The 27,341-nt window shown below is 37.4% G+C and overlaps 1 protein-coding gene across 2 annotated transcripts in view; it reads left to right on the top strand.

The window, feature by feature from the left end:
* The window catches only part of SNAPC3 (small nuclear RNA activating complex polypeptide 3), a 36,612-nt gene that overhangs the window by 1,487 nt on the left and 7,784 nt on the right, over window positions 1-27,341 (top strand). For both annotated transcript variants that reach the window (XM_036854724.1, XM_036854725.1), the window contains exons 3-6: window positions 7,546-7,630; window positions 15,534-15,638; window positions 17,447-17,596; window positions 25,750-25,832. In XM_036854724.1, the coding sequence (XP_036710619.1) occupies window positions 7,546-7,630; window positions 15,534-15,638; window positions 17,447-17,596; window positions 25,750-25,832 (423 nt within the window). The remainder of the gene's footprint in view (window positions 1-7,545; window positions 7,631-15,533; window positions 15,639-17,446; window positions 17,597-25,749; window positions 25,833-27,341) is intronic.

The following is a 27,341-nucleotide window of genomic DNA, read 5'->3' as shown; positions in this document are numbered from 1 at the left end:
TGGCAAGCTAAATACTCTGATAGTGTGGTAAAGGACTCGTTTTTTAAAATTTTCTGTCAGATCGATACTTTTGTAAAATAGGATAAAAATGAATTACTAGAAAAATGAAATTAAAAGGCAAACATAATAAAACTCCAAGTTTTTTATCATTAAATTCCACAGTAATATTACTGTCACATAGGTGTGAACATTTCTAAATGCTTTCTTTCATTGTCTGTACTGATTGGATAACAAATAGCTCATAGATCAATTCCGGTCTGCCAACCACATTTTGAGAAAGGCTGCTCTATGGTAATACTATTATAGAGAAACTGCATGTAATAGGGAAATTTGTAATTTCCAGTTTGTAGCCCGCTTACTTTGCACCATCTCAGCTATGTTGTCATCCTTTATCCTACCCTTTCTATTGTCCCCTTCAAAAATTTAGGCAGGCGTTTCGACCCTACCTTGTTGTTGGGTTTTTTTTTGTAATTGCCAAATCTGTTTCTCTTATCCCTGTTGGCTAACACTTACATTAGCAACACTTGGAGCACTATAAAAGGTTCCTGTCTTTCCTAGGTCCTGTGTTTTCTCCTGACTTATCCATCATGCTATCACCTAAGCACGCTCATTTGCTGAGAAATTGTCAATGGCTCAACCTCTCCTCTATGGGCAAATTTCAGATTTTTTTACTTAGACATTTGAAACCTTCCACATAGCCCAGATCTGCCTTTCTTGACTTGTTTTCAACCATTTTCTCTTTCAGTGCCTCAGGATGCACATGGCCCCTCTCCCAACTGAACCCTAACCAGTCTTTGAGTCCCTAACATTATTTCCACATCTCTACAACCCATCTATCTCCCTTTGGAAATAGATACACTTGGAATGTCTAGAATTCTTCTAACATTTCTAAAGTCCTTGAAGGCTCATTGAGAGTCCAAGCTCCTTCATCTGTGAATTGCCCTTAAGCCTGTCAGACTGCTTTACTCCATCTGGTACCCTTTAACTATTGTTGATTGATTATTTGGATTTTTTTCTAAAATGCACATCTGATTGTCTCACTCTCTTACATAAAATCTTTCAGTGGTTCTTAGGCAAAGTCCTGAGTTCTTAAATGGATCACAAGGTCCTCTATAGAATGGATCTTGCTGATCTTTTCGGCCCTACATCCCTGCAGTGCTCCAGCCATGTTACACTGTTTTTCAGTTCCTAGAATGTGCTCTCTCATCCTAGGCCTTTGCCTAGAACACTCACACTTCCTTATCCCCCGGTCTGGCTGCCTTCTACTCATCTTTCAAGTTTTAGCTGAAGGACTAAGGACTCCATCTAGCTCCCCTTTTATGCTCATGTAGCTGCCGATACTTCTCTATTGAAATACTCTTCCCACTTATACTGTACTTATTTAATTTTCTGTCTTTTAGCTAAACTTAAAAGTTCCATAAGCTGTGTCTGTCACACCCACTGCCATGTCCCTCATTCCTAGAATTTTGGCATAGAATAATAGGGAGTCAGTAGATATTTGTAGAATGAGTGGAATAAATGAAACTTGCATAAACCTAAGGAAGCGATTTTTTAGAGATTGGCTAGAAGAAGAAAGTTGATGATATTTATAAAGCAGACTTTTTTTTTTCTATAGTTAATTACATGCTAATTGGCTTATAATGATGTTATTGAGCTATGTGAAATAGTAATTTTCAGACTGCTTTACACAGTGCTTCCCCTGGCTATTTTCTGTTACTAGATCAACTGGATCTCCTTGGTTGTCTTCTAGTCCCTTCCATAGGAAATGTGAGTAGAATTATATGTATAATCTCATGTAAAAGGAGTTAGTACAGCATTCCTTAGCTGGGATTATTTTGATGTACTTTAAAACTATTATATTTAAAATAAGACTAATCTTAATCTTAACAGTAGCACAAGTGAATTAGGCTTGTGCCAAAAGCCAAAAATCTGTATCTTTATGCTTTCTCTTTCACTAAACTTTCCTTTCTTTTCCCTACCAATAACTTAAAAACATAAAGTAAAAACAAAACCTAAGTACATGACCCCTTTATTGTGGCATAAAATACATTTCTAGCACTTCTTCTTTTCTCCAAAGGTTAAGCAACATTGTTTTTAATACAATAGCTTGTAAATAGAATATTTAAGAATATAATCTAAGAAAAATTTCCAGAATGGGGAAGAAAACCCAAATCTACAAATTAAAAGGGCTCACTGGTTACCTGGGAAAATTAACTCAGAATTATCAACTCTGCGATGTATCCTGGTAAAACAGTTATGTTTCAGAGAGAAAATGGGTAACAAGGGGCATTAAAAATATATATAAATACAAAGGTAACCACTGGAACAAAAATGCAAATACCAAACCTCCCTCTGCAATTTCTAAAAAATAGACAGGCAGAAAGACATGTCTCATAATGAAAAAAACAGCTAATATAACAAAATACATACAATTAGAAAATGTAATAGAATTGAGGCCAAAGGCATCAGTTTTTCTGCAGTCTCATAAAAGGGTTTAGAGTAGGCTCACAAAACAAAAACCTTACAGAGACAACAGACACATCTAAAATAAAGTAATTCAGAGAGGCTAAAAATAAATGGTGGGACAAAAGTATACCAGATAAATGGAAAGAAAAATTGAGCAGATGTAATGGTCCCAATAACAGACTAATAAAATTCAAGTCCCCAAACATTAAATATGACAAAGGACACATTTTAGTGCTAAAAGCCACAAACCACAGTTAAGATAGAATACTTATAAATATATATACCCCAAAGAATACAGCAACCAACTTTATAAAACAGAACTATAGGGGATACAAGGAAACATAGCTAGAAACACACTAACAATAGGGCACTTTAACACACCAGTCTCAGCACAAGACAGATCAACTGGCTAAAAAAAAGTGAGGCGGTAAGAGCTCTAAACAACATAATCAGTAGGATATGTCTTATGGAGATACATATATATACATAAAATTTATAACCCAGTATTAGAGACTGCGTGGCACACACAAAAATTGGTTATACATTAGGTCACAGAGGAAACATCATAACATCCATTGAGTAGAAATAAAACCAACAGCACTTTCTGATCACAACATAATAAAACTAGAATTTACTAACAAAAACAAAAATCAGGCCATTCTAACATGGAACTGTTCTAACAGGGCTATTGTTGCAACATGGTAAAATATATATACCTTAGTTGTAAAGCTAGTATCTTATTTAGTAGAGAAGCAGTACGTGTATTCCTGCTAAGATCTGGAATCAGCAAGCATGCCTAGTATCTCACTGCTTTGCAGCATTGAATTATAGGATTAGCCATGCAGTTTGACGAGAGGAATCAATTAGAAGCATAAGAGTAGATAAAGAAGAAAAACTAGCTCTATTTGTGAATGATTTAATGGTATTACCTGGAAAAGAAATCAGTGCTAAAACAGACAAAAAACAAAAAGAATTGTGTAAGAGCAGGATACAAAATTGATAAATAAAAAAAATAGCCTTCGTAGATAGAAACAGTAAACAATTAGAGCACATAATGGTGGAGGAAAACCCCATTTACAATAGTCAAAAAGGTTAAATACTTAAGAATAAATTTAACAAGAAATGTGTAAAACTGAGGTAAGGGAAAATTTTAAACCCTCCTGAAAGACTCAGAAAAAATCTTGAAAACATTGAAAGATATCCTCTGTTCTTGAATAGGAATACTAAGCATTATAATGTTGTTAGTTCTTTCTAAGTTAATTTACAGATTAAGTGCAATCCCAATAAAAATACTAAAAGTATTGCTTATTTTATGGAGTTAGACAGTTGATAATAAAGTTCATATGGAATATATTCAAGAATAACTAGGAAAAAACTGGGTGAGGAGGAGAAAATTGTGAGTGCCTGGTTATTTTACCATATATTAAAATATACTACAAAGTCTTTATAATTAAAACAGTGGGTACTAGCTCATGAATAGACAAATAGACCAGTGGAATAGAAGAGAAAGTCCAGTTAGATTCAAATGCATATGGAAATTTAGTATGACGCTATACACAAGAATAAACTCCAAAGGGATTGGGATAAAAATATAGAAAATGAAACATACCTACCTTGGTGTAGTGAAAGGCTTTCTAACTATTATTTAAATCCAGAGGTAATAAAAAGAAAAGATTGATAAAATTGACTACATATAAAAATTTAAAATTTTGCATGACAAAAAACACCGTTAACAAAGTCAAAAGACAGCTGCCAGAGTTGGAGAAAATATAACATATACACAAAGAGCCGGTAACCCAAATATATAATACCTTAAAAGTTGAGGGACAAAGACCAAAAACCCAAAGGGAAAATGGGGAAAAGATATGAACCAGTAACTCACACACAAAAAAGATATAAAAATGACTCACAAACATGAAAAAATGTTCATGCAGATTCATTATTAGAGAAATGCAAGTTAAAATGACAGATACCTTTTTTCTCCTATCAGACTGGCACAAATTTTAAAATATACATTCTTTTGATGAGGCTGAGGGAAGCAGGCATTTTCAGACATTCCTGATGGAAACGTAAATTGATAACAGCCCTCCTCTAGGGAAATTTGGTAATGCCCAACACAAAATTACATAGGCACTTAGCAGTCCCACTTCTAGCAATCTCTACTGAAGATATACCTCCAACAATATGAAAATTTATTATGCATAAGGTAATTCGTTGCAGCATTGTTTGTAATAGCCAATATTTGAAATATCTTAAATATACATACATAGGAGAGTGTTGAAGAAATTATAGGACATCCACAGAGTGCAGTATTGTGTAGCTGTGCTAAAGGATAAGGAAGGATGAACCAATAGAGAGATTTCTAGGAAATACTGTTACGTGACAAAAGCAAAGCCCAGAAGCGTACGTTACCCTTCATGTAAAAAAGAAGTTTCACTGGGTATCAATTTATTGGCTCTCATCTAAAAGTGTACATTTTTTGCCTGCTCTGTAAAAATGAGTCTCAGCTCTTTAAATATTTTTCCTTTCCCAACTGGCACAGTATTAAGCTTTGTCAGTAAAGGGCACAGGAGAGACTTTGCATGAGGAAGGAGTTCTGCTTCTTGGTGCCGTGTGCTGGCTCAGCAGGGTCCTGCAGCGCACACAGCTTCCCCAGCATCCAGCTTCCGCAGTACCCGGCAGTCAGTAACGCAGAGCTTTCCCTGCCACTCCACTCCCCTTGAAACCTCCCTGGAAAAGCTTTTCCTGGCACCCTTGAGGGAGATTTCCAGCGGGTTCCACTGATGCACCCTAGCAACTTCTCTGCCATTCAGCAAGTCACAGCCATTCCCTCTCCAACAAGGTCTGGCTCTCAGTCCTGGGGGAAGAAAAGGGAGCCTTCCTTGGGTATTCTTTCTTAGCGCAAGGGGTAGGGTTCCTTGTATCTGCTATTCCTGTATTCTCTAGCGTTCTCTACTTCTTACTTGCCAGTCCCTCATTACTCCAGCCCTCTGTTAAAAGTTAATAATTCTTCAGATTAAGCTTTCTCTGTTCAAATTACTGTTTAGTTTTTTTCTCCTAATTGAACTCAGACTGACACAAAAAGGAATATAAGAAAATACATAGGTATCTATGTATTTGAACAAAAGAAATGGAGAGGGTAAACCAGAACTGTAGAGATTGGTGGCCTGCGGTGGGTGGGTAGGAAAGGGGTGGAAAGAAAGGAGGAGATAGGTACAGGTTAGTGGTCGGGACAAAGAGGGAATGATACTTCTCTGAATATGTATACTTTTTATAACTCTCTTAGAATCATAGTAGTGTTTCACATATCTTTTACACAACCCAAAAGTAATCAGACAATTAAAACCAGCCAAGATATAGGGGGAGACCCAAAATAGAATGTGAAAACTAACAAATGTGTCTATTTGTGTTACAAATGACTAGCATAACAACACTGAAGAGAATTAGGAAGAAAGATCTAATTTGATTCTGTATAAAAGTGTACTTGGATTCGGTGTTGTAAGGCTGAAGACAAAAAGAGCTACTAATTATTAGTGTTTTTCACAGGGGTGTAGGTTAGCAATTCTGAAACCATGTTTTTTTAAAGAACCGAATGTGTAAGTGAATAGATTAGAGATAAAGGGAGCTGGGTTTCTCACTTGTGGAGAAAAGTTATAAACAAGGAAAGGTTGAAGGCTAAAATGAATCCTGATTTTAGTTTGGGATTAGAAGTATTAGTATAAACTCAATGGCTTTAAAAATATATAACAGAGTATTGGGTTAAATAAACTACATTATTGAAGTTAAAAAATATGTAAACAGAAAAATACAGAAACACAGATATTTGTACATGTGTGGTTTAGTATATATATGTATGTTTCGTACCTCTCTCTGCTGAGAGTCCTGGAAGCAGTGACTGCAGTAACAATGAGAACACCTCGTGCTCAGGTACAGGTGTCTAAACCTCTCTCCAGTGAAGGAACTAGGGCTCCTAGGAGAAGTGGTTGGATTCCAGGGCTGAGACACGAAAATACAGGGTGAGCCTTGAGCATCTTCTGTGGTGCCAGAAAGTAAGGAAATGTTTAACAACAACAAAAAAAATGATGACTTGTTGAAAGAACAGAGCCAACTTGAAGGAGCTCCTAGTGGCCAAAACTAGAATAATTTGAGCAACAGAATAACAATAGTATTAGATTTTAACCTGTAGAATAAAGTAAATATTTATGAGTTCATACTAATAATATAAATAACCAAAGAAATAAATAAATGGGAAGAAAGAGGCAGGTCTTCCTCATAATACCAATGAATAAATGTTAAAGGAGGAAAATAGAGAGTCACTGTTAGGTATAAACCACAGTAATAAGTGTTGTAGACAAAATCTACTGGTGAATGCTAAAATTCCTGGAGGAAAGTTTGAGGAGAAACAAGATTTGCATAGTCTCAAAGTATCTCCCCCCAAACACTTATCAGGGACAAAGGAAAAGAAAATATCTTTCTAGTGTAGGAACCTGGCAGACAGGAGCTTAACCAAGGTAAATATCTACAGGAATAAGACATACTAATACTAACATTATGAACTTCAGGAGGATACAGTGAGAAGGAAAACATCATTCTTGTGGTATTCTTGTCAAAAGTTTATAAGCTTACTCCAATCAGGCAACAGCAATTAAACCCAAATTGAAGGACTTTCTATAAAAACACTGATTAGGGCTCTCTGAAAGTGTCAAGGTCATAAAAGACAGAGAGACTGAGGAACTGTAAAAGACTGGAGGGGAAAGGAGAAATAAGAAATGCAATGTGGTGTCTGAATAGGATCCTGGGACAAAAAAAAGAGGCACTAAAGTTAAAAATTTGTGAAATTCAAAAAAGTTCTTTAGTTAATAATACTGTATTAATGTTAATTTCCTGGTCTTGATAATTATTCTATGAACATGTAAGATGTTAACAGGGAAAGCCAGGTAAGAGATATAAGGGAATTCTTTGTACTATTTTTGCAGCCTTTCTTTAAGTCTAAAATTAGTTCAGAATAAAAAGCTAAATATTAAAGATATTTTTGAAGCCCCAGTAAAGAATGTTGAAGTTTGATTTTTCTTGTAACAGGGTTAGAAAGAGACTTCTGGAACACCGGGAAGAAACCATAACGATAGACCGGGTCTGCAGACAAGAAACATTTGCTTATGAGATGGTAAAAGTCTTATCTTTTCTACCTTTTCCCATGAAACAAACTCTCATTGATGTTAGTGATGACTGTATGGTGGCTTTATATTGGATGTGCTTAGTTGGAAACAAATTAGAGAAACTTCACTGGGACTGGGAACTAGTAGGAGAAAAAGACCGATAACATTCAAGCGATGGGGAGTTCCCTGGCAGTCCAATGGTTAGGACTCCACTTTCACTGCCGAGGGCACAGATTCGATCCCTGGTCGGGGAACTAAGATCCCGCAAGCTGTGCAGTGCAGCCAAAAAAAAAAAAAGAAAAAAAATTCAAGTGATGGCACATTTTCCTCTCAGATCTCTGCCTTTATTTTTGCTTTTACTTTGGTCTTGCCCTCTGTATTAGGCTAATTTCATGCCTTTCACCACCCTCTTTCTGATATTTTTGTTCTGCTCCTGATTTTGGTTTAACTATATTCTTTTCTAATCCATTATTTCTTAGCTAAAACCCTCAGAATAATTTAAGATGATGAATGATGAGGAATTAAGTGTTAGTAGACATGATAGGTTCATTCAGTACATGTTCTTGACAACTTATTACAAGCCAAATGCTGTTTTAGGCACTTAATAGTGCAGAAGGGCATCTGTTTTCTCTCTCACTCATTTTTATAATTGTGGTAAAATTTACGTAACATAAAATTTAACATTTTAACCATTTTAAACGTTCATTTAAGTGGCATTAAGTACATTCTGTAAGCATCTGTGTAAGCATCACCACTATTTTCTGAACTTTTTCATCATCCCAAACAAATTCTATACCCATTAACACCAACTCCCCATTCTCCCTTACCCCAGCCCCTGGTAACCTCTGTTCTACTTTCCATTTCTGTGGATTTGCCGATTATAAATATTTCATATAAGTAGAATCATGCAGTATTTGTCCTTTTGTATCTGGCCTTTTGTACTTACTATAATGTTTTAATGGTTCCTCCATGCGGTAGCATGCATGAGAACTTCATTCCTTTTTATGGCTGAATAATATTCCATTGTATGGATATACCACATTTTGTTTATTCATTCATCTGTTGTTGTGGACATTTGGGTAATTGCTTCCTTTTGGCTATCGTAAATAATGCTGTAATGAACATTAGTGTACAAGTATCTGTTTGAGTCCATTTTCAGCTCTTTTCAGTATATACCAAGGAGTGGAATTGCTTGGTCATATGGTAATTCTAGGTTTAACATTTGAGGAACTACCAAACTGTTTTCCACAGGGGTTGAATTATTTTATATTCCCACCAGCAATGTAGGAGTGTTTCAGTTTCTCCACATTCTTGTCAACATTTGTTATTTTCTAGGCTTTGATAATAGCCATCTTAATGGGTGTGAAGTGGTATTCATTATGGTTTTGATTTGCATTTCCCTAATGATTATTGATGTTGGGCATCTTTTCATGTGCTTTTTGGCCATTCGTATACTTTCTTTGGAGAAAGGTCTATTCAAGTCCTTTGAGTCCTTTGCCAGTATTTAAATTGGCTTGTTTGTCTCTTTGTTTTTGAGTTGTGAGTTCTTTGTATGTTCTGGATACTAGACGCTTACCATATGTATAACTTTAAAATATTTTCTTCCATTCTGTGGATTGCCTTTTTACTCTCTTGATAGTGTCCTTTGATGTACAAAAGTTTTAAAATTTGATAAAATACAATTTATCTGTTTTTTTTCTTTCGTTATTTGTGCTTTTGGTGTCATACTTAAGAAACAATCGCCAAATCCAACGTCATGAAGATTTTATTTTACCCTGTTTTCTTATAAGAGTTTTATAGTTTTAGCTCTTAAGTTGTTGATCCATTTCTAGTTAATTTTTATGTATGGTAGAAGGGAAAGGTTCAACTTCATTCTTCTGCATGTGGATATTCAGTTTTCCCAGCACAAAAGACTGCCCTTTCCCTATTGAGTGGTTTTGGTACCTTTATTAAAAGTCAGTTGACCAAATAAGGTTTATTTCTGAGTTCTCTATTCTATTTCATTGGTCTGTATGTCTGTCCATATCCTGGTACCACATTGTTTTGATTACTGTGGCTTTGTGGTCATTTTTGAAATTTGGAAATGTTGGTCTTCCAGTTTTGTTCTTTTACAAAATTGTTTTCATTATTCATGGTCCCTTGAAATTCCATACGAATTTTAGGATGAGTTTTTCTATTTCTGTAATAAGAACAGAAAAAGCATTGAGGTTTTGATAGGGATTGCATAAAATCTTTATATTGTTTTGGGTAGCATTGTCACCTTAACGATATTGTCTTCCAATCCATGAACAAAAGATGTCTTTCAGTTTGTTTAGGTTGTCTTTAATTTTGTTCAGCAACATTTTGTAGTTTTTTTGTGTGTACAAGTCTTTCATCTCCTTTGTTAAATTGTTTACTAAGTATTTTATTTCTTTCCTTGCTATTTTAAATGGAATTGTTTTCTTAATATTCTTTTCAAATTGTTCATTGCTATTGTATAGAAATACAACTGATTTTTGTGTTGGTTTTATATCCTACAACTTTGCTAAATTTATTAGCTCTAACAGGATTTTTTGTGTGTGTGAGTTCTTTAGGATTTTTTACGTAGAAGATCATGCATGTCATCTGCAGAGATAACTTTATTCTTTTCCAATTTGGTTGCTCGCTTGACCTGTCCTCCTTCCTTCCTCCCTCCCTCCCTCCCTTCCTTCCTTCCTTCCTTCCTTTTCCCCCTAATTTCTCGGGCTAGAATTTCTCTAGTACTTTGTTGAATAGAAGTGGCAGAAGTGTACAACCTTATCAATCTTTAACTATTAGAGTATTAGTTTAGCTGTGGGCTTTTCATATATGACTTTTATCATATTGAGTAAGTTCCCTTTGATTCCTATTTTATTTAATGTTTTTATCAAGAAAGGGTATTGGATTTTGTCAAATGTTTTTTCTGCATCAATTGAGGTGATGTGTTGTTTTCCATCATTCTATTAGTGTCGTATATTACATTGATTTGCATTTGTTGAACTACCCTTGCATCCTGAGGATGAATCCCCCTTGGTTGTGATATGTGATCCCTTTTATATGCTGCTGAACTTGTTTTGCTAGTATTTTGTTGAGAATTTTTATATTTATATTTATAAGGATTGTTGGTCTGTAGTTTTCTCATAGTGTCTTTGTCTGACTTTGGTATCAGAGTATGCTGATCTCATAGAATGAGTTGGGAAGTATTCCCTCCTATTCAGATTTTTTGGAGGACTTCAGGAAGGATTGATAAATTCACCAGTGAAGCCATCTGGTCCTGGGCTTTTCTTTGTTAGGAGGTTTTTAATTTCTGATTTAATTTTCTTACTTGTTACAGGTCTATTCATATTTTCTGTTTCTTCTTGAGTTAGTTTTTTTTTTTTTTTTTTATAAAGAAGTTTATTTATTTATTTATTTATATTTGGCTGTGTTGGGTCTTCGTTTCTGTGCGAGGGCTTTCTCCAGTTGTGGCGAGCGGGGGCCACTCTTCATCCGGTGCGCGGGGCTCTCACTGTCGCGGCCTCTCTTGCTGCGGAGCACAAGCTCCAGACGCGCAGGCTCAGTAGTTGTGGCTTGCGGGCCCAGCCGCTCCGCGGCATGTGGGATCTTCCCAGACCAGGGCTCGAACCCGTGTCCCCTGCATTGGCAGGCAGGCTCTCAACCACTGCGCCACCAGGGAAGCCCTTGAGTTAGTTTTGATTATTTCCTTCCTTCTGCTAGCTTTGGGTTTAGTTTTCTTTTTCTGGTTCCTTAGGTTATTGGTTTGAGATTGTTCTTTTCTAATGTAGATGTTTAGAGCTGTAAGTTTCCCTCTTTGTACTGCTTTTGCTGCATCCCATAAGTTTCTTATGTTGTGTTTTTGTTTTCATTTGTTTCAAGGTATTTTGTAATTTCCCTTGTGATTTCTTTTTTGACCCATTGGTTGTTTAAAAGCATGCTGTTTAATTTCTACATGGAATTTTTCAGTTTTCCTCCTGTTACTGATTTCTAGTTTCATTCCATTGTGATCAGAAATGATACTTTAAAAAAAAAAAATTATTTATTTTATTTATTTATTTTTGGCTGTGTTGGGTCTTCGTTGCTGCATGCGGGCTTTCTCTAGTTGCAGCAAGCGGGGGCTACTCTTTGTTGCGGTGCACGGGCTTTTCATTGCGGTGGCTTCTCTTGTTGCGGAGCACAGGCTCTAGGCCCTCGGGCTTCAGTAGTTGTGGCACATGGGCTCAGTAGTTGTGGTTCACGGGCTCTAGAGCTCAGGCTCAGTAGTTGTGGTGCATGGGCTTCGTTGCTCCACGGCATGTGGGATCTTCCTGGACCAGGGCTCAAACCCGTGTCCCCTGCATTGGCAGGCGGATTCTTAACCACTGCGCCACCAGGGAAGTCCCAGAAATGATACTTTTAATGATTTTAATTTTTTAAATATATTAGGACTTGGTGGTCTGTCCTAGAGAATGGTCCCTGTGCCCTTGAAAAGAATGTATATTCTGCTATTGTTGGATAGAGTGTTCTATATATGTCTGTTAGTTCTAACTGGTTTATAGTGTTGTTCAAGTCTTCTATCTCCTTATTAATTTTCCATATGGATGTTCTACTTATTTGTTGAGAGTGAGGTATTGAAATCTCCAAGTATTATTGTAGAAACCACCTGTTTTCTCTTCAGTTCTCACTTTATATCTTGTGAAGTTCTATTGTTAGCTGCATATGTTTATAAGTATTGTATCTTGCTGGATTGTATCTTTTCTCAATATATAATGTCCTTCTTTGTCTCTTGTAACCTTTCTTTGACTTAAAGTCTATTTTGTCTGACAGTAATATAGCCCCCTCAGCTTTCTTTCGGTTACTATTTGTATGGAATATCTTTTTCCATCTTTTACTTTCAGTCTCTTTGTGTCTTCATATCTAAAGTGAGTCTGTTGTAGAGAGTGCATAGATGGATCTAGTTTTATCCAACCTGCCAATCTTCTGCCTTCTTAAGAGGAGAGTTTAGTCCATTTACATTTAGAGTAATTACTGATGAGGATTTACCTCTGCTATTTAGCTATTTGTATGTCATATATGTTTTTTGTTCTTCAGTTCTTCCATTACTTCCATTCAGTTTGTATTTAACTGAATTTTTGTGGTGTATCCTTTTGATTCCGTTCTGTTTTCCTTCTGTATGTGTTGTTATTTTCTTAGTGGTTACCTTGCAGATTAAAATTAACTTCTTAAACATAGAACAACCTAGTTTTAGTAGTACCAACTTTTTCAGTAGTGTGTGTGTGTGTGTGTGTGTGTGTGTGTATAGTCCTATACCTCTCCATCTCTTTCCTTTATATGGTGATTGTCACAGGTAACATCTTTATATATTATGTGTCTGTTAACATAATTTATAAATATTGTTTTAGGCTTTTGCTTTTGAAATCACATAGGGAAAAAGAGAAGGTACAAACCAAAAGTACAGTAATTCTGACTTTTATAATTACTTATGTTTTTACCTTTACCAATGTTCCTTATTTCTTATAGATTCAAGTTACTGTCTAGTGTCTTCATCTCAGGCTGAAGGATTCTCTTTAACATTTCTTATAGGGCAGGTCTACTGGTAATGAACTCCCTCAGCTTTTGTTTATCTGAAAATGGCTTAGTTTCTCCTTTATTCCTGAAGGCTAGTTTTGCAGGGTGTAGAATTCTTGGTTGACTGTTTTGTTTTTTTTTTTCATGACTTTAAATATATCATTGCACTGCCTTCTTGTCTCCATGGTTACTGGTGAGAAACCATCTTTTTTAAAAAAATGTTTGTTTGTTTGTTTGTTTATTATTTTTGGCTGTGCCGGGTCTTAGTTGTGGCATGCGGACTCTTAGTTGCAACATGCGGACTCTTAGTTGTGGCATGTGGACTTCTTAGTTGTGGCATGTGGACTTTTTAGTTGCGGCATCCCTGCAGGATCTAGTTCCCTTACCAGGGACCGAACCCGGGCCCCCTGCCTTGGGAGCGTGGAGTCTTACCCACTGGACCACCAGGGAAGTCCCGAGAAATCATCTTTTAATCTTATTGAGGAACCTGATTTCCATTAGTTCTTTGTTTATGGTTTCCTTTAGCTAATTGAGTGCGTTTAAGACAGCTGATTTAACATCTTAGACTAGTAATTTCAGTGTTTGGGCTTCCTCAATGGTAGTTTCTGTCAAATTCTTTTTTTTCTTGTGAATGGGCAATATTTTCCTGTTTCTTTGTGTATTTTATAAGTTTTTGTTGAGAACTAGACATTCTGAGTGTGTTTTTTACTTGTTGAGAGCTGGAGCTGTTTGTGACATTTCCAAACTATTTTTCCAATGTGTAGTCCTTGTTGTGTACAGGCATACCGTATTTTATTGCACTTTACTTGATTATGCTTCACAGATACTGCGTTTTTTTTTTTACAAAATGAAGGTTTGTGGTAACCCTCCATTGAGCAAGTCTATTGGCACCATTTTTCCAACAGCATTTGCTCACTTGATGTCTGTCACATTTTGGTAATTCCCACAATATTTCAAACTTTTTCATTATATTTATTTTGGTGATCTATGATCAGTGAACATTGACATTATTACTACAACTTGTTGAGGCTCAGAAGATAGCATTTTTTAGCAACAAAGTGTTTTAAATTACGGTCTGTACATTGTTTTTGGGGGCATAATGCTATTATTGCACACTTAATAGACTACAGTATAGTGTAAATATAACTTATGTGCATTGGGAAACCAGAAAATTCATATGAATCACTTCATTGCAGTATTTGTTACTGCGGTGGTCTGGAGGTGAACCTGTGATATCTCCAAGGTATGCCCGTATGGTCACTGATGTTTCTGATTAATTATCACTTTGGTCAGCCAGTGACCTGACCAAGATTTCCTTAAATGTCTGACTCCACAAAGGGTCCTGTGTCTTTAAATTTTCCAGTGGATGCTGCTGGGGGAAGCCACTGCTGGTAAAAGTGAAGGCAAGTATCTGCACCAGGCCCTCAGGGCATTGCCAGACCAACCAAATCACACTACCCCCAGTTTTTGGAGAACAAGATCCCACTGCTCGTCCTGGTGTCGGCCACCTTTTCCAAGACCACAGGCTGCTGTCTCCACATCTGCAACAGGGCTAAATGATGGTAGTTCTTAGCCCATGGTAGTTAGTTTATACCCTCTGCTAACCTAGGAAAGATCAGCAGCTTGCTCCTTCATCAGGCACTGACCTGGTTGACACAAGTGTCTGATCAGGTTCCAGAGTGCCAAATAGTTGATTCCAGTCGCTTTCCATCTTAATGGTTGCTTTGCTGGAGGGACTGATCCCCTAGAGCTTCCTGCTGTGCCATTTTGCACAATGTCACTACCACCTGTTTTTAAAACATCTTTTGCACCTTTACTTCTTAACCAGTCCTCCCTGGTGGCCTCTATTTTATAGTTATTAAGCACATATAAAAGAGAGTGTGATGTATTGATGGATTAAAGATGTGACAGTGTAGTAAAAAATGGGTTTTAGAGTCAAACAGATTTGTATTTGCATTCTAACCCTGATTTACCTTGGGTAAATTGGTGAACCTAAGCTTCATCTGTCAAATAGCTTTCATGATAATATGAGAAGAGGTATGTAAAAGTGTTAGTAACTGCCAGTATTAGACCAACATTAGGTGATACTCCTGTTTAATCATCAGTTGCTAAGCACTTAGTGCCAAATGTCTTATTAGATGCTTTATTATACATTTCCAGCAACCATTCTGTAAAATAAGTATTTTCTGTTTTTTATAGATGATGAAACTAAAGCTTAGAGAGGTTTTTAACAATTTTCTTGAAATGGAATTAGGAGTCAAACCCAGGGCTGACTCAAGCCCTTGCTTATAGCCCTTATTCTACACTGCCTCTGATCTGGGTCACAGTGTCTGATTTTAATGTCTTTATTAACTTGTTTTCCTTCTTCAGGAGTCACATGCCATAGGAAAAAAGCCTGAAAATCCAGCAGACATGATTGAAGAAGGAGAGCTTATCCTATCTGTGAATATCTTGTACCCTGTTATATTTCATAAGGTCAGTAGTAAAACCTTTTGGATTCACAGATAATATGAGTGACTTTTGTCAAAGAATTTAATTATTTGAAGTTTAATTATTTGAACCTTATTTGAACCAAAATAAATGCAAGCATATGCTGTCTCATATGACATTCTGTCTATATTCTTGGGTTCTTTTTTATATAAGGAATATGGTAAATAAGGTCAGATTTCAAATTATCTCTTGAGTAATAGGATTACAGTTACAGCGTTGGAATGTATACCTGATTTCTGTACTAGTAGCAACTGGAAGTGTATGTAAATCCACAGTGATTCTGAAAATATGTATTCTTGAGGATTGTTTTTTTTTTTTTGCAGAAAAACTGGTGAAGGAAAGGGGTGGGGTTTTTTTTCACCAATTCAAAATTCTTGGGAAGTTATTGAACTAGCTAAAGACAGCTCTTCTTAGATGAAAATGCAGAAAGTTAACAGGTCAGGGGTATCCAGGAATTTCTTAAGAGTCTCTAATAAAGAGAACTCTATCCCAGCCCAGAGTGTATATATTCTTGATTCTCCAAATACATGTATCATAAACTTTGATAAGGTTTCATTGAAATATTACTCTACATAAATTGCACTTGTGAATAAATAGACTTTTATGAATCATCTGGGAAGTAGTACTAATTACTTTGTTTGATTAAGATCTCAAATTATCAATCAAAACAAAGCAAAACAAAACCAATAAAACCAAACCTCTGCATTTATAACATGCGGGTAGTGTATAGATTGCTTGACTTCAATGAGGTAACTTCCAGGAAAATTTAAAAGACAGTGAAGTTATATTCCAAAGGTGCTTCATGTTAATGTCACTTTAGTAGCATCTTGATTATAAAATTTAGCTTAAACTAAAAAAGTTTTATTGCCAAGTGTATTAGTCCATTCTGGCTGCTATAACAAACTAGCACAGACTGGGTACCTTATAAGCAACAGAAACTTGTTTCTCACAGTTCTCAAGGCTGGAAGTCTGAGATCAGCATGCCAGCATCTAGTGAGGGTCCTCTTCTGGGTTACATACTTCTTTTTTATAAGGGCACTAATCTCATTCATGAGGGTTCCACCCTCATGACCTAATCACCCTCAAAGGCCCCACCTCCTAACACCATCACATTGGGTCTTAAGATTCCAATGTGTGAATTTTGGACAAACATGAGCAGTCAGACCACAGCACCAAGTGTCTCAATTGTACTCATAGGATTTTAATTTATGGAGGTGACTGAGTGACAGCACTAGAGGCCAGTGCCATTGAAAGATTTTTATTGTTTACATTTCCTGAGGGGAAAGGGTATGCCACATCATGCAGGGCCACAGGGGGAAGCACCAGTATCAGTCAGGAGGCAAGGGAAAAGCATAGGCCACAGCCTTTATTGGGTTTCCATGGGAAAGGCATGGCAGGGCAGAGTAAACAGTTTAGGATTGGCTATCTTGAATAATTCCAGTGGGCTCTGGGCTATCAGGCTGTCCCTAGTTTCTGGTACCTGGCTCTGGATTGACTTAGGACAGGGGAAATATCGGCTTGGTATATGAGAGTTAGATAAAAGAGATGGTTTTAGAGTATGGGCTCTGGATCACAGGGGAGATGTAAACAACTTTGGCAATTAGTTTGGAGCTATAATTAATCGATGCTGAGTAGACAAATGCAGAATCTAAGAAAACACAGGACACCATATTATGGGAATAACTTAAAGTAAGAAAACAAGTAACTTAATTTAGATCTGGTCATGACAGGATTTATAGTTTAATTGCTTTGTCTCTAAGTGAACACTGATTTATTTACTGTCTGACTCGTAGCACAAAGAACACAAACCATACCAGACGATGCTGGTATTGGGCAGTCAAAAGCTCACGGAACTGAGGGATTCAATTTGCTGTGTCAGTGACCTCCAGATTGGTGGGGAATTCAGCAACACTCCTGACCAAGCCCCTGAGCACATCAGCAAAGTAAGGTGATTTTTTTTTTCTAACACTCATAAAACAAGAGGAAATAATAATAATAAGCTAAGGAAATAGTGATTTTAGGTGAACAGGCTCATAAACATTCTGGTGAATGCTTTCTTCTTCTATGCCATTCCATCAAGCTCATCTCTTCCCTTCTATTTTTTTTTTAAATTTATTTATTGATTGATTGATTTTTGGCTGTGTTGGGTCTTCGTTGCTGCGCGCAGGCTTTCTCCAGTTATGGTGAGCGGGCGCCACTCTTCATTGCAGTGTGCGGGCTTCTCATTGCGGTGGCTTCTCTTTTGTTGCTTCGTACGGGCCCTAGCCACACGGACTTCAGTAGTTGTGGCACATGGGCTCAGTAGTTGTGGCTCGTGGGCTCTAGAGTGCAGGCTCAGTAGTTGTGCCGCATGGGCTTATTTGCTCTGCGGCACGTGGGATCTTCCTGGACCAGGGCTCGAACCTGTGTCCCCTGCATTGGCAGGTGGATTCTTAACCACTGCGTCACCAGGGAAGTCCCTCTTCCCTTCTTTTTGTCATCAAGACCTTTTTAAAGATGAGGCTATATTCAGCTTTGATTTCTTCATCTCCCATTTATTTCTCAACTATTTTCTGTACACTCTTCTTTCTAAGGTCATAGGACCACCTAATTTTCTAAACAATAGGTCTCTGTTCCACGTTCATACACTTTGACCTCACTGTAGCATTGGAATTTGCTGTTCACTCTCTTCTCTTTCAAACTGTGTATGAGTTTGTCTGTCATAACTGCCCCCAGCAAAGCGTTGGAGTCTACCCAAGAGCATCATTGCCCATAGAAGAACCTGTTAGTTCAAGGATCGAAGCAAACAGGGACGTAATATCTGGTGATGGTCCTTGCTGGTGTTTCCCAGGGTGCTGCTCTCAAAAGGACAGAGAAACCCTGCATACTCATTGGATCAGGATAGAAAGGACCCAAGTGGCAGACTGGCCACCCACAGTTTCCAGAAGGGATTGCTTACTCAATAACAGTAGGGCCTTGATCCTTCTGAATTTCATCATAGAGCAAGCTTGACCTAATTCTGTTACCTGGTACAACTCTGGCAGAGGACCTCAGATTTACTGGCATACTTAAGAAGGGCAGCATCTCCTGTAGATCACTAAGAAGATGTTGGAACAACTAGAATGGAGATAAGAGTTTGGACAAGAACCATCACAATCTCTTCTTTTTGCTCATTCCTTTATCACCAGCCATACAGATGTTATTATAACTTAGGTTTCATCTTAATTCTTATTCTAAATCGTTCTTCTGGGCTTTCCCCCCAGTTTTCATGGTTTTAAGTGTACTCCAATCTTTGTAAATCTCTTTCTCTCTTGGTTTCCAAACCCATTATTTGTAAGCGTCACTGGGCATTCTCCCTTAGCCTCAGTGCTGCCCGGCATTTTTACCACCTCTCTATAGTCGATACACTCTGCCACTTTTCAAGGTAACTGTTTTATTCCTTCTGAAACTGCCAGCATCCTTTCCTTGTGGCTTACCTTCAGCTGAAAACCTTGCTGTTAATTTCACTGAGAAAATAAGTTATCAGAAAAGAATTTTCCATTGTCTTTTACCTACATTTACCCATTTGCCCATGCAATTCTGCCTTCACACCTGTTACAATGGATGGGCTAAACCTGCTGCTATCAAAAGCCAATGTAGGTGTCTACTGGATTCCATCCCCCATTGCATAACCAAGGACTTTGTTCTTGTATTTATCCCCTCTTCCCTGCATCATCAGTTTTTTCCATTCTGTTGGCTGTCCCATTAGTACACAAGTGGGCTGTAATATCTCCCATCTCCCATTCTAAACCTCTTCTTGACCCTGTATCTTCCTCTAGCTACCATCTCATCTTTCTGCTTTCTTCTCGGTAAACTGACTCAAGAGTTAATGAGTTAATAATAAGAAGAATTAATAATAGTACCTCAATTCATTGTTTCTCTTTTTCTCCCCCCACTTTGTTTTACACTCACTTTTATTCATCACCACTCCACCAAAATCACTTTACTAATGCCACCATAGACTTAGTTCTCATCTTATTTGACCTCTCATCAGCATGTGACACAACTGAATATTCCTTCTTACTTGAAACACTTTCTTTACTTGGCTTTTAAGATGTTATACCCACTGGGACTTCCCTGGTGGCGCAGTGATTAAGAATCTACCTGCCAATGCAGGGGACACGGGTTCGATCCCTGGTCCGGGAAGATCCCACATGCTGCGGAGCAGCTAAACCCGTGTGCCACAACTACTGAAGCCTGTGCTCTAGGGCCTGTGAGCCACAACTACTGAGCCCATGTGCCACAACTACTGAAGCCCACGGACCTAGAGCCCATGCTCCGTGACAAGAGAAGCCACCACAATGAGAAGGCTGCGCACCGCAACGAAGGGTAGCCCTGGCTCGCCACAACTAGAGAAAGCCCATGCGCGGCAAGGAAGACCCAGTGCAGCCAAAAATAAATAAATTTATTTATTTAAAAAAAAAAGATGTTACACCCACCTAATTTTCTTCCTGTCTGACTTTAATTCCTCTGCTGGATGCTTCTCATCCTCCTGACTTGTAAATGTTATGAAGCCCTTTGAATCAATCCTCAGACCTCTCCTCTGTGTATACTCCCTAGGCGATCTCATCCAGATTCCTAGCCCAGATTTTCATCTCCAATCCCAACATCTTCTCTGAACTCCAGACTTATTTTTTCCAACTGCCTCCTTGACAATTACTGAATGTCTAATAGACATTTCAAACTTAATTTGTTCAAAAACAGACTCTAGTTCTCTCTTCTTCCTCAAATCTGTACTTTCCCCAGTGTTCCCATCTCAGTAAATACACTCATTCTACACCTGGTTACTTAAGCTAAAAACCTTGGAATCATCTTTGCTTCCTTTTCATCCCACATTGAAGGCATCAGCAAGTGCTTTGGCTCTACTTTCAAATTATATTTAGGATCTGCCCATGTCTCTGCTCTTTCACAGGTACCAGGCTGGTTAAATCACCATCATCTCTTGCCTGGACTTTTGCAGTAGCCTAGTGACTGTTCCTCCTGCCCCTTTCCACACTTCTGTTTCTCCTTTATACCAGCCAGATGATACTGTAAAGTATCAGTCAGATCCTGTTGCTTTTCAGCTTGAAAGTCTATAGTGGCTTTCTCTTATATCTAGAATAAAATACAAAGTCCTTACTGTGGTCCATTATCTGGTCCTGTCTGCCTCCCAACTTCATATGCTAACACCCTCTTTGTCACTTGTTGCCTTCAAACAACCTGCCATTCTTGCTCTTTCTCATGTATGCTAAGCAGGGTCCTGCTCAGCGCCTTTGTATCTTATGTTCCTTCACCCTAGAGTGTTCTTCACCAGGTATTCAGATGACTCACTCCCTCATTTCTTCTTCTTTTAGATGTTGCCTCGACAGAGAGGTCTTTCCCTGTATTAGTATTCTCTTCCCCGACATGCTAATAACACTCATCACTACCTAACATCATGTTATATATTTGTCTGTCTTCCTTCCCTTGAATCGTGAGGGCAGGGACTGTGTTTTGTTCAGTGATGTGTTCCTGTGATGATGTGTGACACAGAGGAAGTGCCCAAGTCTTTGCTGAATAAACGAACCCAGATACCTCAAGCTCAGTTAGTCTTAAACTCATTATTCTACCATCTCCCTTTTTCTTCAGATGAAACTCTCCCTTTCCGTTGCTGTTTATCCTGCCATAATAGCTCCAGACTCTTTTTTTCCACTGCCGTATGCTTTAGTTTGGGCCCTCAGCATCTTCTCCTGGAACTATTATAGAGACTTCTTAACTGGTTTCCCCACCTTTAGACTGTCCCATACTTGCCACTCAAGATGTCTTTCAAAGGCAGATCGAACACCAGGAGTGAACTCTAAAGTAAGCTGTGGACTTTGGGTGATTATGATGTGTCAGTTTAGGTTCCCCCTTGGTAGCAAATGTACCACTGTGGTGAGTGGTGTTGATAATGGGGAGGCTGTGCGTGTGGTGGGGGAGGGGTGTGTGGGAGGCCTCTGCACCTCCCTATTTTATGATAAACGTAAAACTGCTCTAAAAGAATAAATCCGTTCTTTTTGAAAACATTTTTTTAAAAAATTGATCCTGTCATTCTCCAATCTAAAAGTCTCAGTGGTTCTCCGTTGCGTGTGGTCAGAGTTCCTTAGGCTGACATATAAGGCCTTTTGTAATGGTGATTCTCAAGTTAACTTTCTATATTGTTCACCCCCTGCTTTTACACCTTATCTTTCAGCCACAGTGAATTTATCTGGCACAAGCGTACCATACTTTTTTATGCCTCTGAGTGTTTGAACATGGGTGGGAAGCCCTTTCCCTCACTTATTATATGAGATTCTTCTTGACTGTCCTCTGTTTGCCACTCTGGCCCCATTTCGTTTGTCCATTTTAGTGCTTTATAATAATATGCTGATACTATTTGATATGTTTGTCTGTCCCACAAGGCTGGCTGTATTCCAGTCTTTTGGGTGACTGGCATGGAGACCAGCATAGTTTTTGAGTTATATTGAAAGTGGTTTTAAGATATTTGGGTTCTTCAGGTTTGCCAGCTTGGTGCTTTTGAAGGTAAACATTAAAGAGAAACAAGTGGAATCTCAAGGCTGTATGCACACCAGGAAATAGAAGATTTATCTTTTCTTCTAAAAGAGAAGCAGTCTTCTGCAGTTTCTCCACCCTGTGGGGGAAAAAAGTATAACAAGGTGTAGCTATAAGTTTATAAGATCAATTTAAGAAGAAAAATCTGAATTCACCCTCCTTATTCTGACCATGTCATGACTGCTCACAGCGGTGAGTCAGATCTGGGAATCAGTCTTAGCTCCAGGAATCCTGGAGAGTGTTTTTAACCAGACTTGTTTAGTTTATTGTGTTTGTACATCAGTGCTCATGCCTTCAGCAGCTTTCTAAGCAGGGGACTAAATGACCCATAGTCCTATTTATACATCTGCTGTTTCATTGTTTCTGCCTCTTCCATGTATTAAAATAATATCCTCTGATTATTTAGCACTTATCGTGTGCCAGTTGTATAGTACACTAGTTGATAGTACAGTATCTTTGGAAAGAATTATCACCATTTTATAGGTAAGAAAAAGATGGGTCAAAGCATCGTCATGAGTTACCCGTGTTCAGTAAGCAGTGGTAGAGGCTGGATTCAGACCATTGCCAGCTTGCCTTCAAAGCCCCACGTTCTTTCTTTGCCATGTTGGTACTATGCCTGGCTTTAGACATCTTTCCCTACCCTTTTATTTATTTGGTGAACAAGCACTGAGTGAAAACTTGAGCTGTGCTGTGATTAACGGCAAGATTCTAGTACATGGGCTTTGTGGAATCTTTGCCTGTTCAGGGACCTGTTTCATTTGCCTCCTTGTTCTAAGCTATGTTTTAGAAAGGTGAACTCATAGTTGTTTGGCCTGTGGAAAGATTTTTATTTCAATGATCGGCATTTGTATTTTACAGTGTTTTTTTTTTTTTTTTTAAAGTTTTGCCTTGGAAAATTGTAAACATACACATGAAAAAGAGAATAGTATAAGGAGCCCTTATGTACCCATTACAGTTCTCAGCATTTTGCCAGAATTATTTCATCTGTTTGCCCCATGCCATTGTTACACCTAACAAACTGAAAATAGGTCCTTAAGTTATAATGGTTTTTTTGACAGGGAGATATTTGGCATGTATTTCACTGTAATCATGGAACAAATTAGTGACTTGCAGCTCTTGCAGCTGAGGAAATGAGAATCTTATTTCCAGCCAACAAGATTTGAACAAAATACTTTCTTTGATGAATTTGGTGTGTGAGAGGACTAGGAGAATTGGGCCAGTGTATTTAAATCTCTTTTAAAAGCCATGTCTAAAATGTAATGTTTTGCTAATGTTTGTTTTAGACTACAGTAGTTCAAGAATGAAGTACATTTTTAAAATATATGTATAAAATCAGTGTCAGTATTTTCTGCTCAGGTTTGTTTTTGTTTGTTTTTAATGGTTCTTCAGGTTTTAATGTCTGATTTATCAATCTTTTTAACATAGCTCAGATTAGTCAATCTCTTTTTGTCAGTAGTCTCTTAAGGGTCTTACTTAGAGGAACTCTGAGAAAATACTTGACACACATATTATTGTTACTTATTATAAGTAAAGCCTGGATATAGGAAAAATGGTAACATAAATTTAAGTTGTAAAAATTTTCTTACCCAGCCTTCTCTGACACTTCTTTTCCCCCATTACTATTTTCCTCACAGCAAATCTTAGGAATGTTGCTGAGCTTCTAACGCAGCTGACTTGAAATGATAGCAAGAGAGTACATGATTATTAGATGCTTAAAATGACATATAGATAATGACTTTGTTCAAATGATCATACTAGTTATCCATAGTTACTTTGTTTATAAATTTGAAATAGTAATAGGTGGACCTTTAGGTTACATTAGATTAATAACAGAAGTAACTTCTTATAGTTTTTCCACGTCAGTTGGTTATTTCCCTCCCTTGCAACTTAGTCAGCTAAACCAGCTGACAAATAGGGAAACTAGTTAGTTGAGGATCTCTGGTTACCATTGAAAATGAAAATTAACTGATAGTGAGATTACTCACATCTTCTTTTCTAGCCGTTTATATAGTGATATAATGAAAAGATTTTTGTTCTTTTAGAGTCCCCCTTCTAATTAATAATTACACCAAAGGTTTTAAACTGCCTGAATCACTTAAGATGAAGTTCTATACGAACATATTTTTATATACACTAAACTTTCTTTGTTTTGTTTCCAAAATAAGGCAGTAGTGATTCTTTCAGAATCTTTATTTTGGACCCTAGCTTACCTCTTTGAAGGTTTAGAAGTATAGTAAGTGGTGTATTTTGTGTTACAGCAGCCAGGCATGGCATTATAGTACGTTATATCCTTTCATCTCTGCAACCACATGGGGAGAACGTATTGGCTTTACTCAGATTTTACACGGGGAAACAGAGGGTCAGGAGATTCAGTTGAGTAGTCTGAGAAGAAATAGCATAACCAGTCTTAGAAGGGTGTCTGACGCCAGTGCCAGGTGATCTGTAAATGGGGGAATGAAGAAAAATAAGAAAGAAAAATCGAAGCTTCGAAGAAGGAGAGAAATTAGGCTATCTTAGGGTGATATTATTTTAATGCCTGAAACTTATATATCTTTTATAGTTCATAAACTGCTTTTGATTCTCACCACAATCCTATAAGATAGCATGGCAGATATTGTACAGGTGAGGAAACTGAGGTCTGAGGAGTAAGTGTAGGAAAAAGACATAGGTCTTCTGACCCTCACCCAGGGGTCTAATTCTAAGCAAATGGTCAAGGACGAGTCCAACAGAGTGGTTCTCAGCGCTGGTTGCACATCTGAATCTCCTCAGGGGGTTGGGAAGATATTGGTGCCTGAGCCACATCATCAGAGATTCTCACTTATGGATCTGAGGTGAGACTTGGTCTTTGGTATTTTTATGATTCTGTTATAAGGTCAGGATTAAGAGACCACCCCTCTGATGGAAAGTCTGGTAGTCTGAAAGTTGAAACCTGAGGGTTCTATGGTACTTTGGGCAAGATTGCTTGAATAAGAATAGATATTCACATTCTGCCTGCCTAAGAGTTATTGAAAATAGAAAGGGGGAATTTTTATAAAAGCCCATTGAAAATACAAAAAAGGACAGAACAACATAGCTCCATGATCATTGTCATTAACACTGGGGAAACATCAAAGATGTGGCTTTGTTTAGTTTTTAGTTCTGGTATCCAAAATAACTGTCACTGCCGTGTATGCATATAATAAAATAATATTAAAGTTTATTTCATTTCTAATTCGGTTCCTTTCATGAATCTCAGGACAATATACAAATTTAAATCAAACCTAGTGATTACAAAAGGATACAATTGAAAATAGCAGCAAGGATTATGTCTTTATATCTTTATCCCTGGTAACTAACATAATACTTCCCACATAGGAGGTTCCTGTTAAATAATAAATTAATGAACTGAACAGATTCTGTGAAGTTGCATGAGGTTATTGTAAAACATATTAACGTGATTTTATGACACACAAATGTGGAATTAATACTTAGAGCAATTTTATAATTGTTAATACTGTACTTTATCTCAATACCATCTGTTTTCTTTCAGGACCTATATAAATCAGCCTTCTTTTATTTTGAAGGAACATTTTACAATGATAAAAGATACCCTGAATGCAGAGATTTGAGCAGGTATAACTTTCCAAAAATCCTAAAGTCTTTCCTGTTTCTCGTTGTCAAAATAGGGTTATCACCACAAATTCTATTATTGGTCTCTTAAGAATCTTTGCCAAGGAATTATTTTGTTTTTTTTTTTTTTTTTTTTTTTTTTTTTTTAATATTTATTTATTTATTTTTGGCTGTGTTGGGTCTTTGTGTCTGTGCGAGGGCTTTCTCTAGTTGTGGCAAGTGGGGGCCACTCTTCATCGCGGTGCGCGGGCCTCTCACTATCGCGGCCTCTCTTATTGCGGAGAACAGGCTCCAGACGCGCAGGCTCAGTTATTGTGGCTCACGGGCCCAGTTGCTCCGTGGCACGTGGGATCTTCCCGGACCAGGGCTCGAACCCGTGTCCCCTGCATTGGCAGGCAGATTCTCAACCACTGCGCCACCAGGGAAGCCCCCTAGGAATTATTTTGTTAGATTGTTTTTTGTTTGTTTTGGGGTTAAAAAGTATCTCTCAATTTTTAAAATATTTTCAAAGTTATCTGGTTGGCCTAGGTTATAGTAAGTTAATCAAATTTTTACCCCAAGAAGAAAATTTTCTTACCAAAGACATACATAGACCATTTCAAGATCTTTGCCAGCTATCTAGAATTATTTTTTAAATGTATTATCTGCTGTTTCAGAAATTATAGTAAATCTTGTGTTGAGCCTTAGATACATCTGAAAAAAAAGATTAAATCCCACTTAAACACTTTATTAATCTCTGTTCTTCATGTTTAGGTGATAGTAAATTAATCTTTCACTATTTTTTTCTGCTTGTCCAATGTATACTGTTTGGAGTGGATATGTGTATGTAAGGTTGCTTATGTATATAACATGAAAAATCTATGTCTGACATCATGTTATCTACATAAAAGTATTACCATACTTTTATTATTGGTATCCTGGCAAATAGAGTATATATGTATATTTTTTCTGAGTGTTTATGTAAACTCTTTCATTATAGCCATTTGTATCTATATTCTAATACAGCAGTTCTCAGACTTGGCCTCCGCACTCCTTTATCCTGTAAATAATTGACTCCAAAGAGCTTTTGTTTATGTGGGTTATAGCTGTAAATATTCACTGTATTAGAAATTGAAACTAAGAAATATTTTAAAATATTAACTAATTTAAATAGTCAAGTTACAGTTACCATTAATAACAATTTTGTGAAAAATAACTTCCAGAACAAAATAAAATAGTGAGAAGAGTGACGTTGTTATACATTTTGCATTCAGTCTGAAGTGATAACACACATCACATAGCCTCCAGAAAATTGGTGTTTATGAGAGAATAAGAATTGAAAAGAGTTTTAAGATTACTGTAAAGATAATTTTGACCTCACAAACCTCTGTGGGAGTCTCAGGACCTAACTTTGAGAACGGCTGCTCTAATGGATACAGAAAAATTCAGAGTTCCTTCCTACTTGCAACATGTGTCAGCCACTCTGGTTTTCATTTCAAGTTGGTAGCTGTCCAGTTAATTCGGTGAGCCGGC

The sequence above is a fragment of the Balaenoptera musculus genome, chromosome 6 (genome assembly GCF_009873245.2).
Source record: "Balaenoptera musculus isolate JJ_BM4_2016_0621 chromosome 6, mBalMus1.pri.v3, whole genome shotgun sequence".
NCBI classification, from domain to species: domain Eukaryota; kingdom Metazoa; phylum Chordata; class Mammalia; order Artiodactyla; family Balaenopteridae; genus Balaenoptera; species Balaenoptera musculus.
This window is presented reverse-complemented; position numbering and strand designations above follow the sequence as displayed.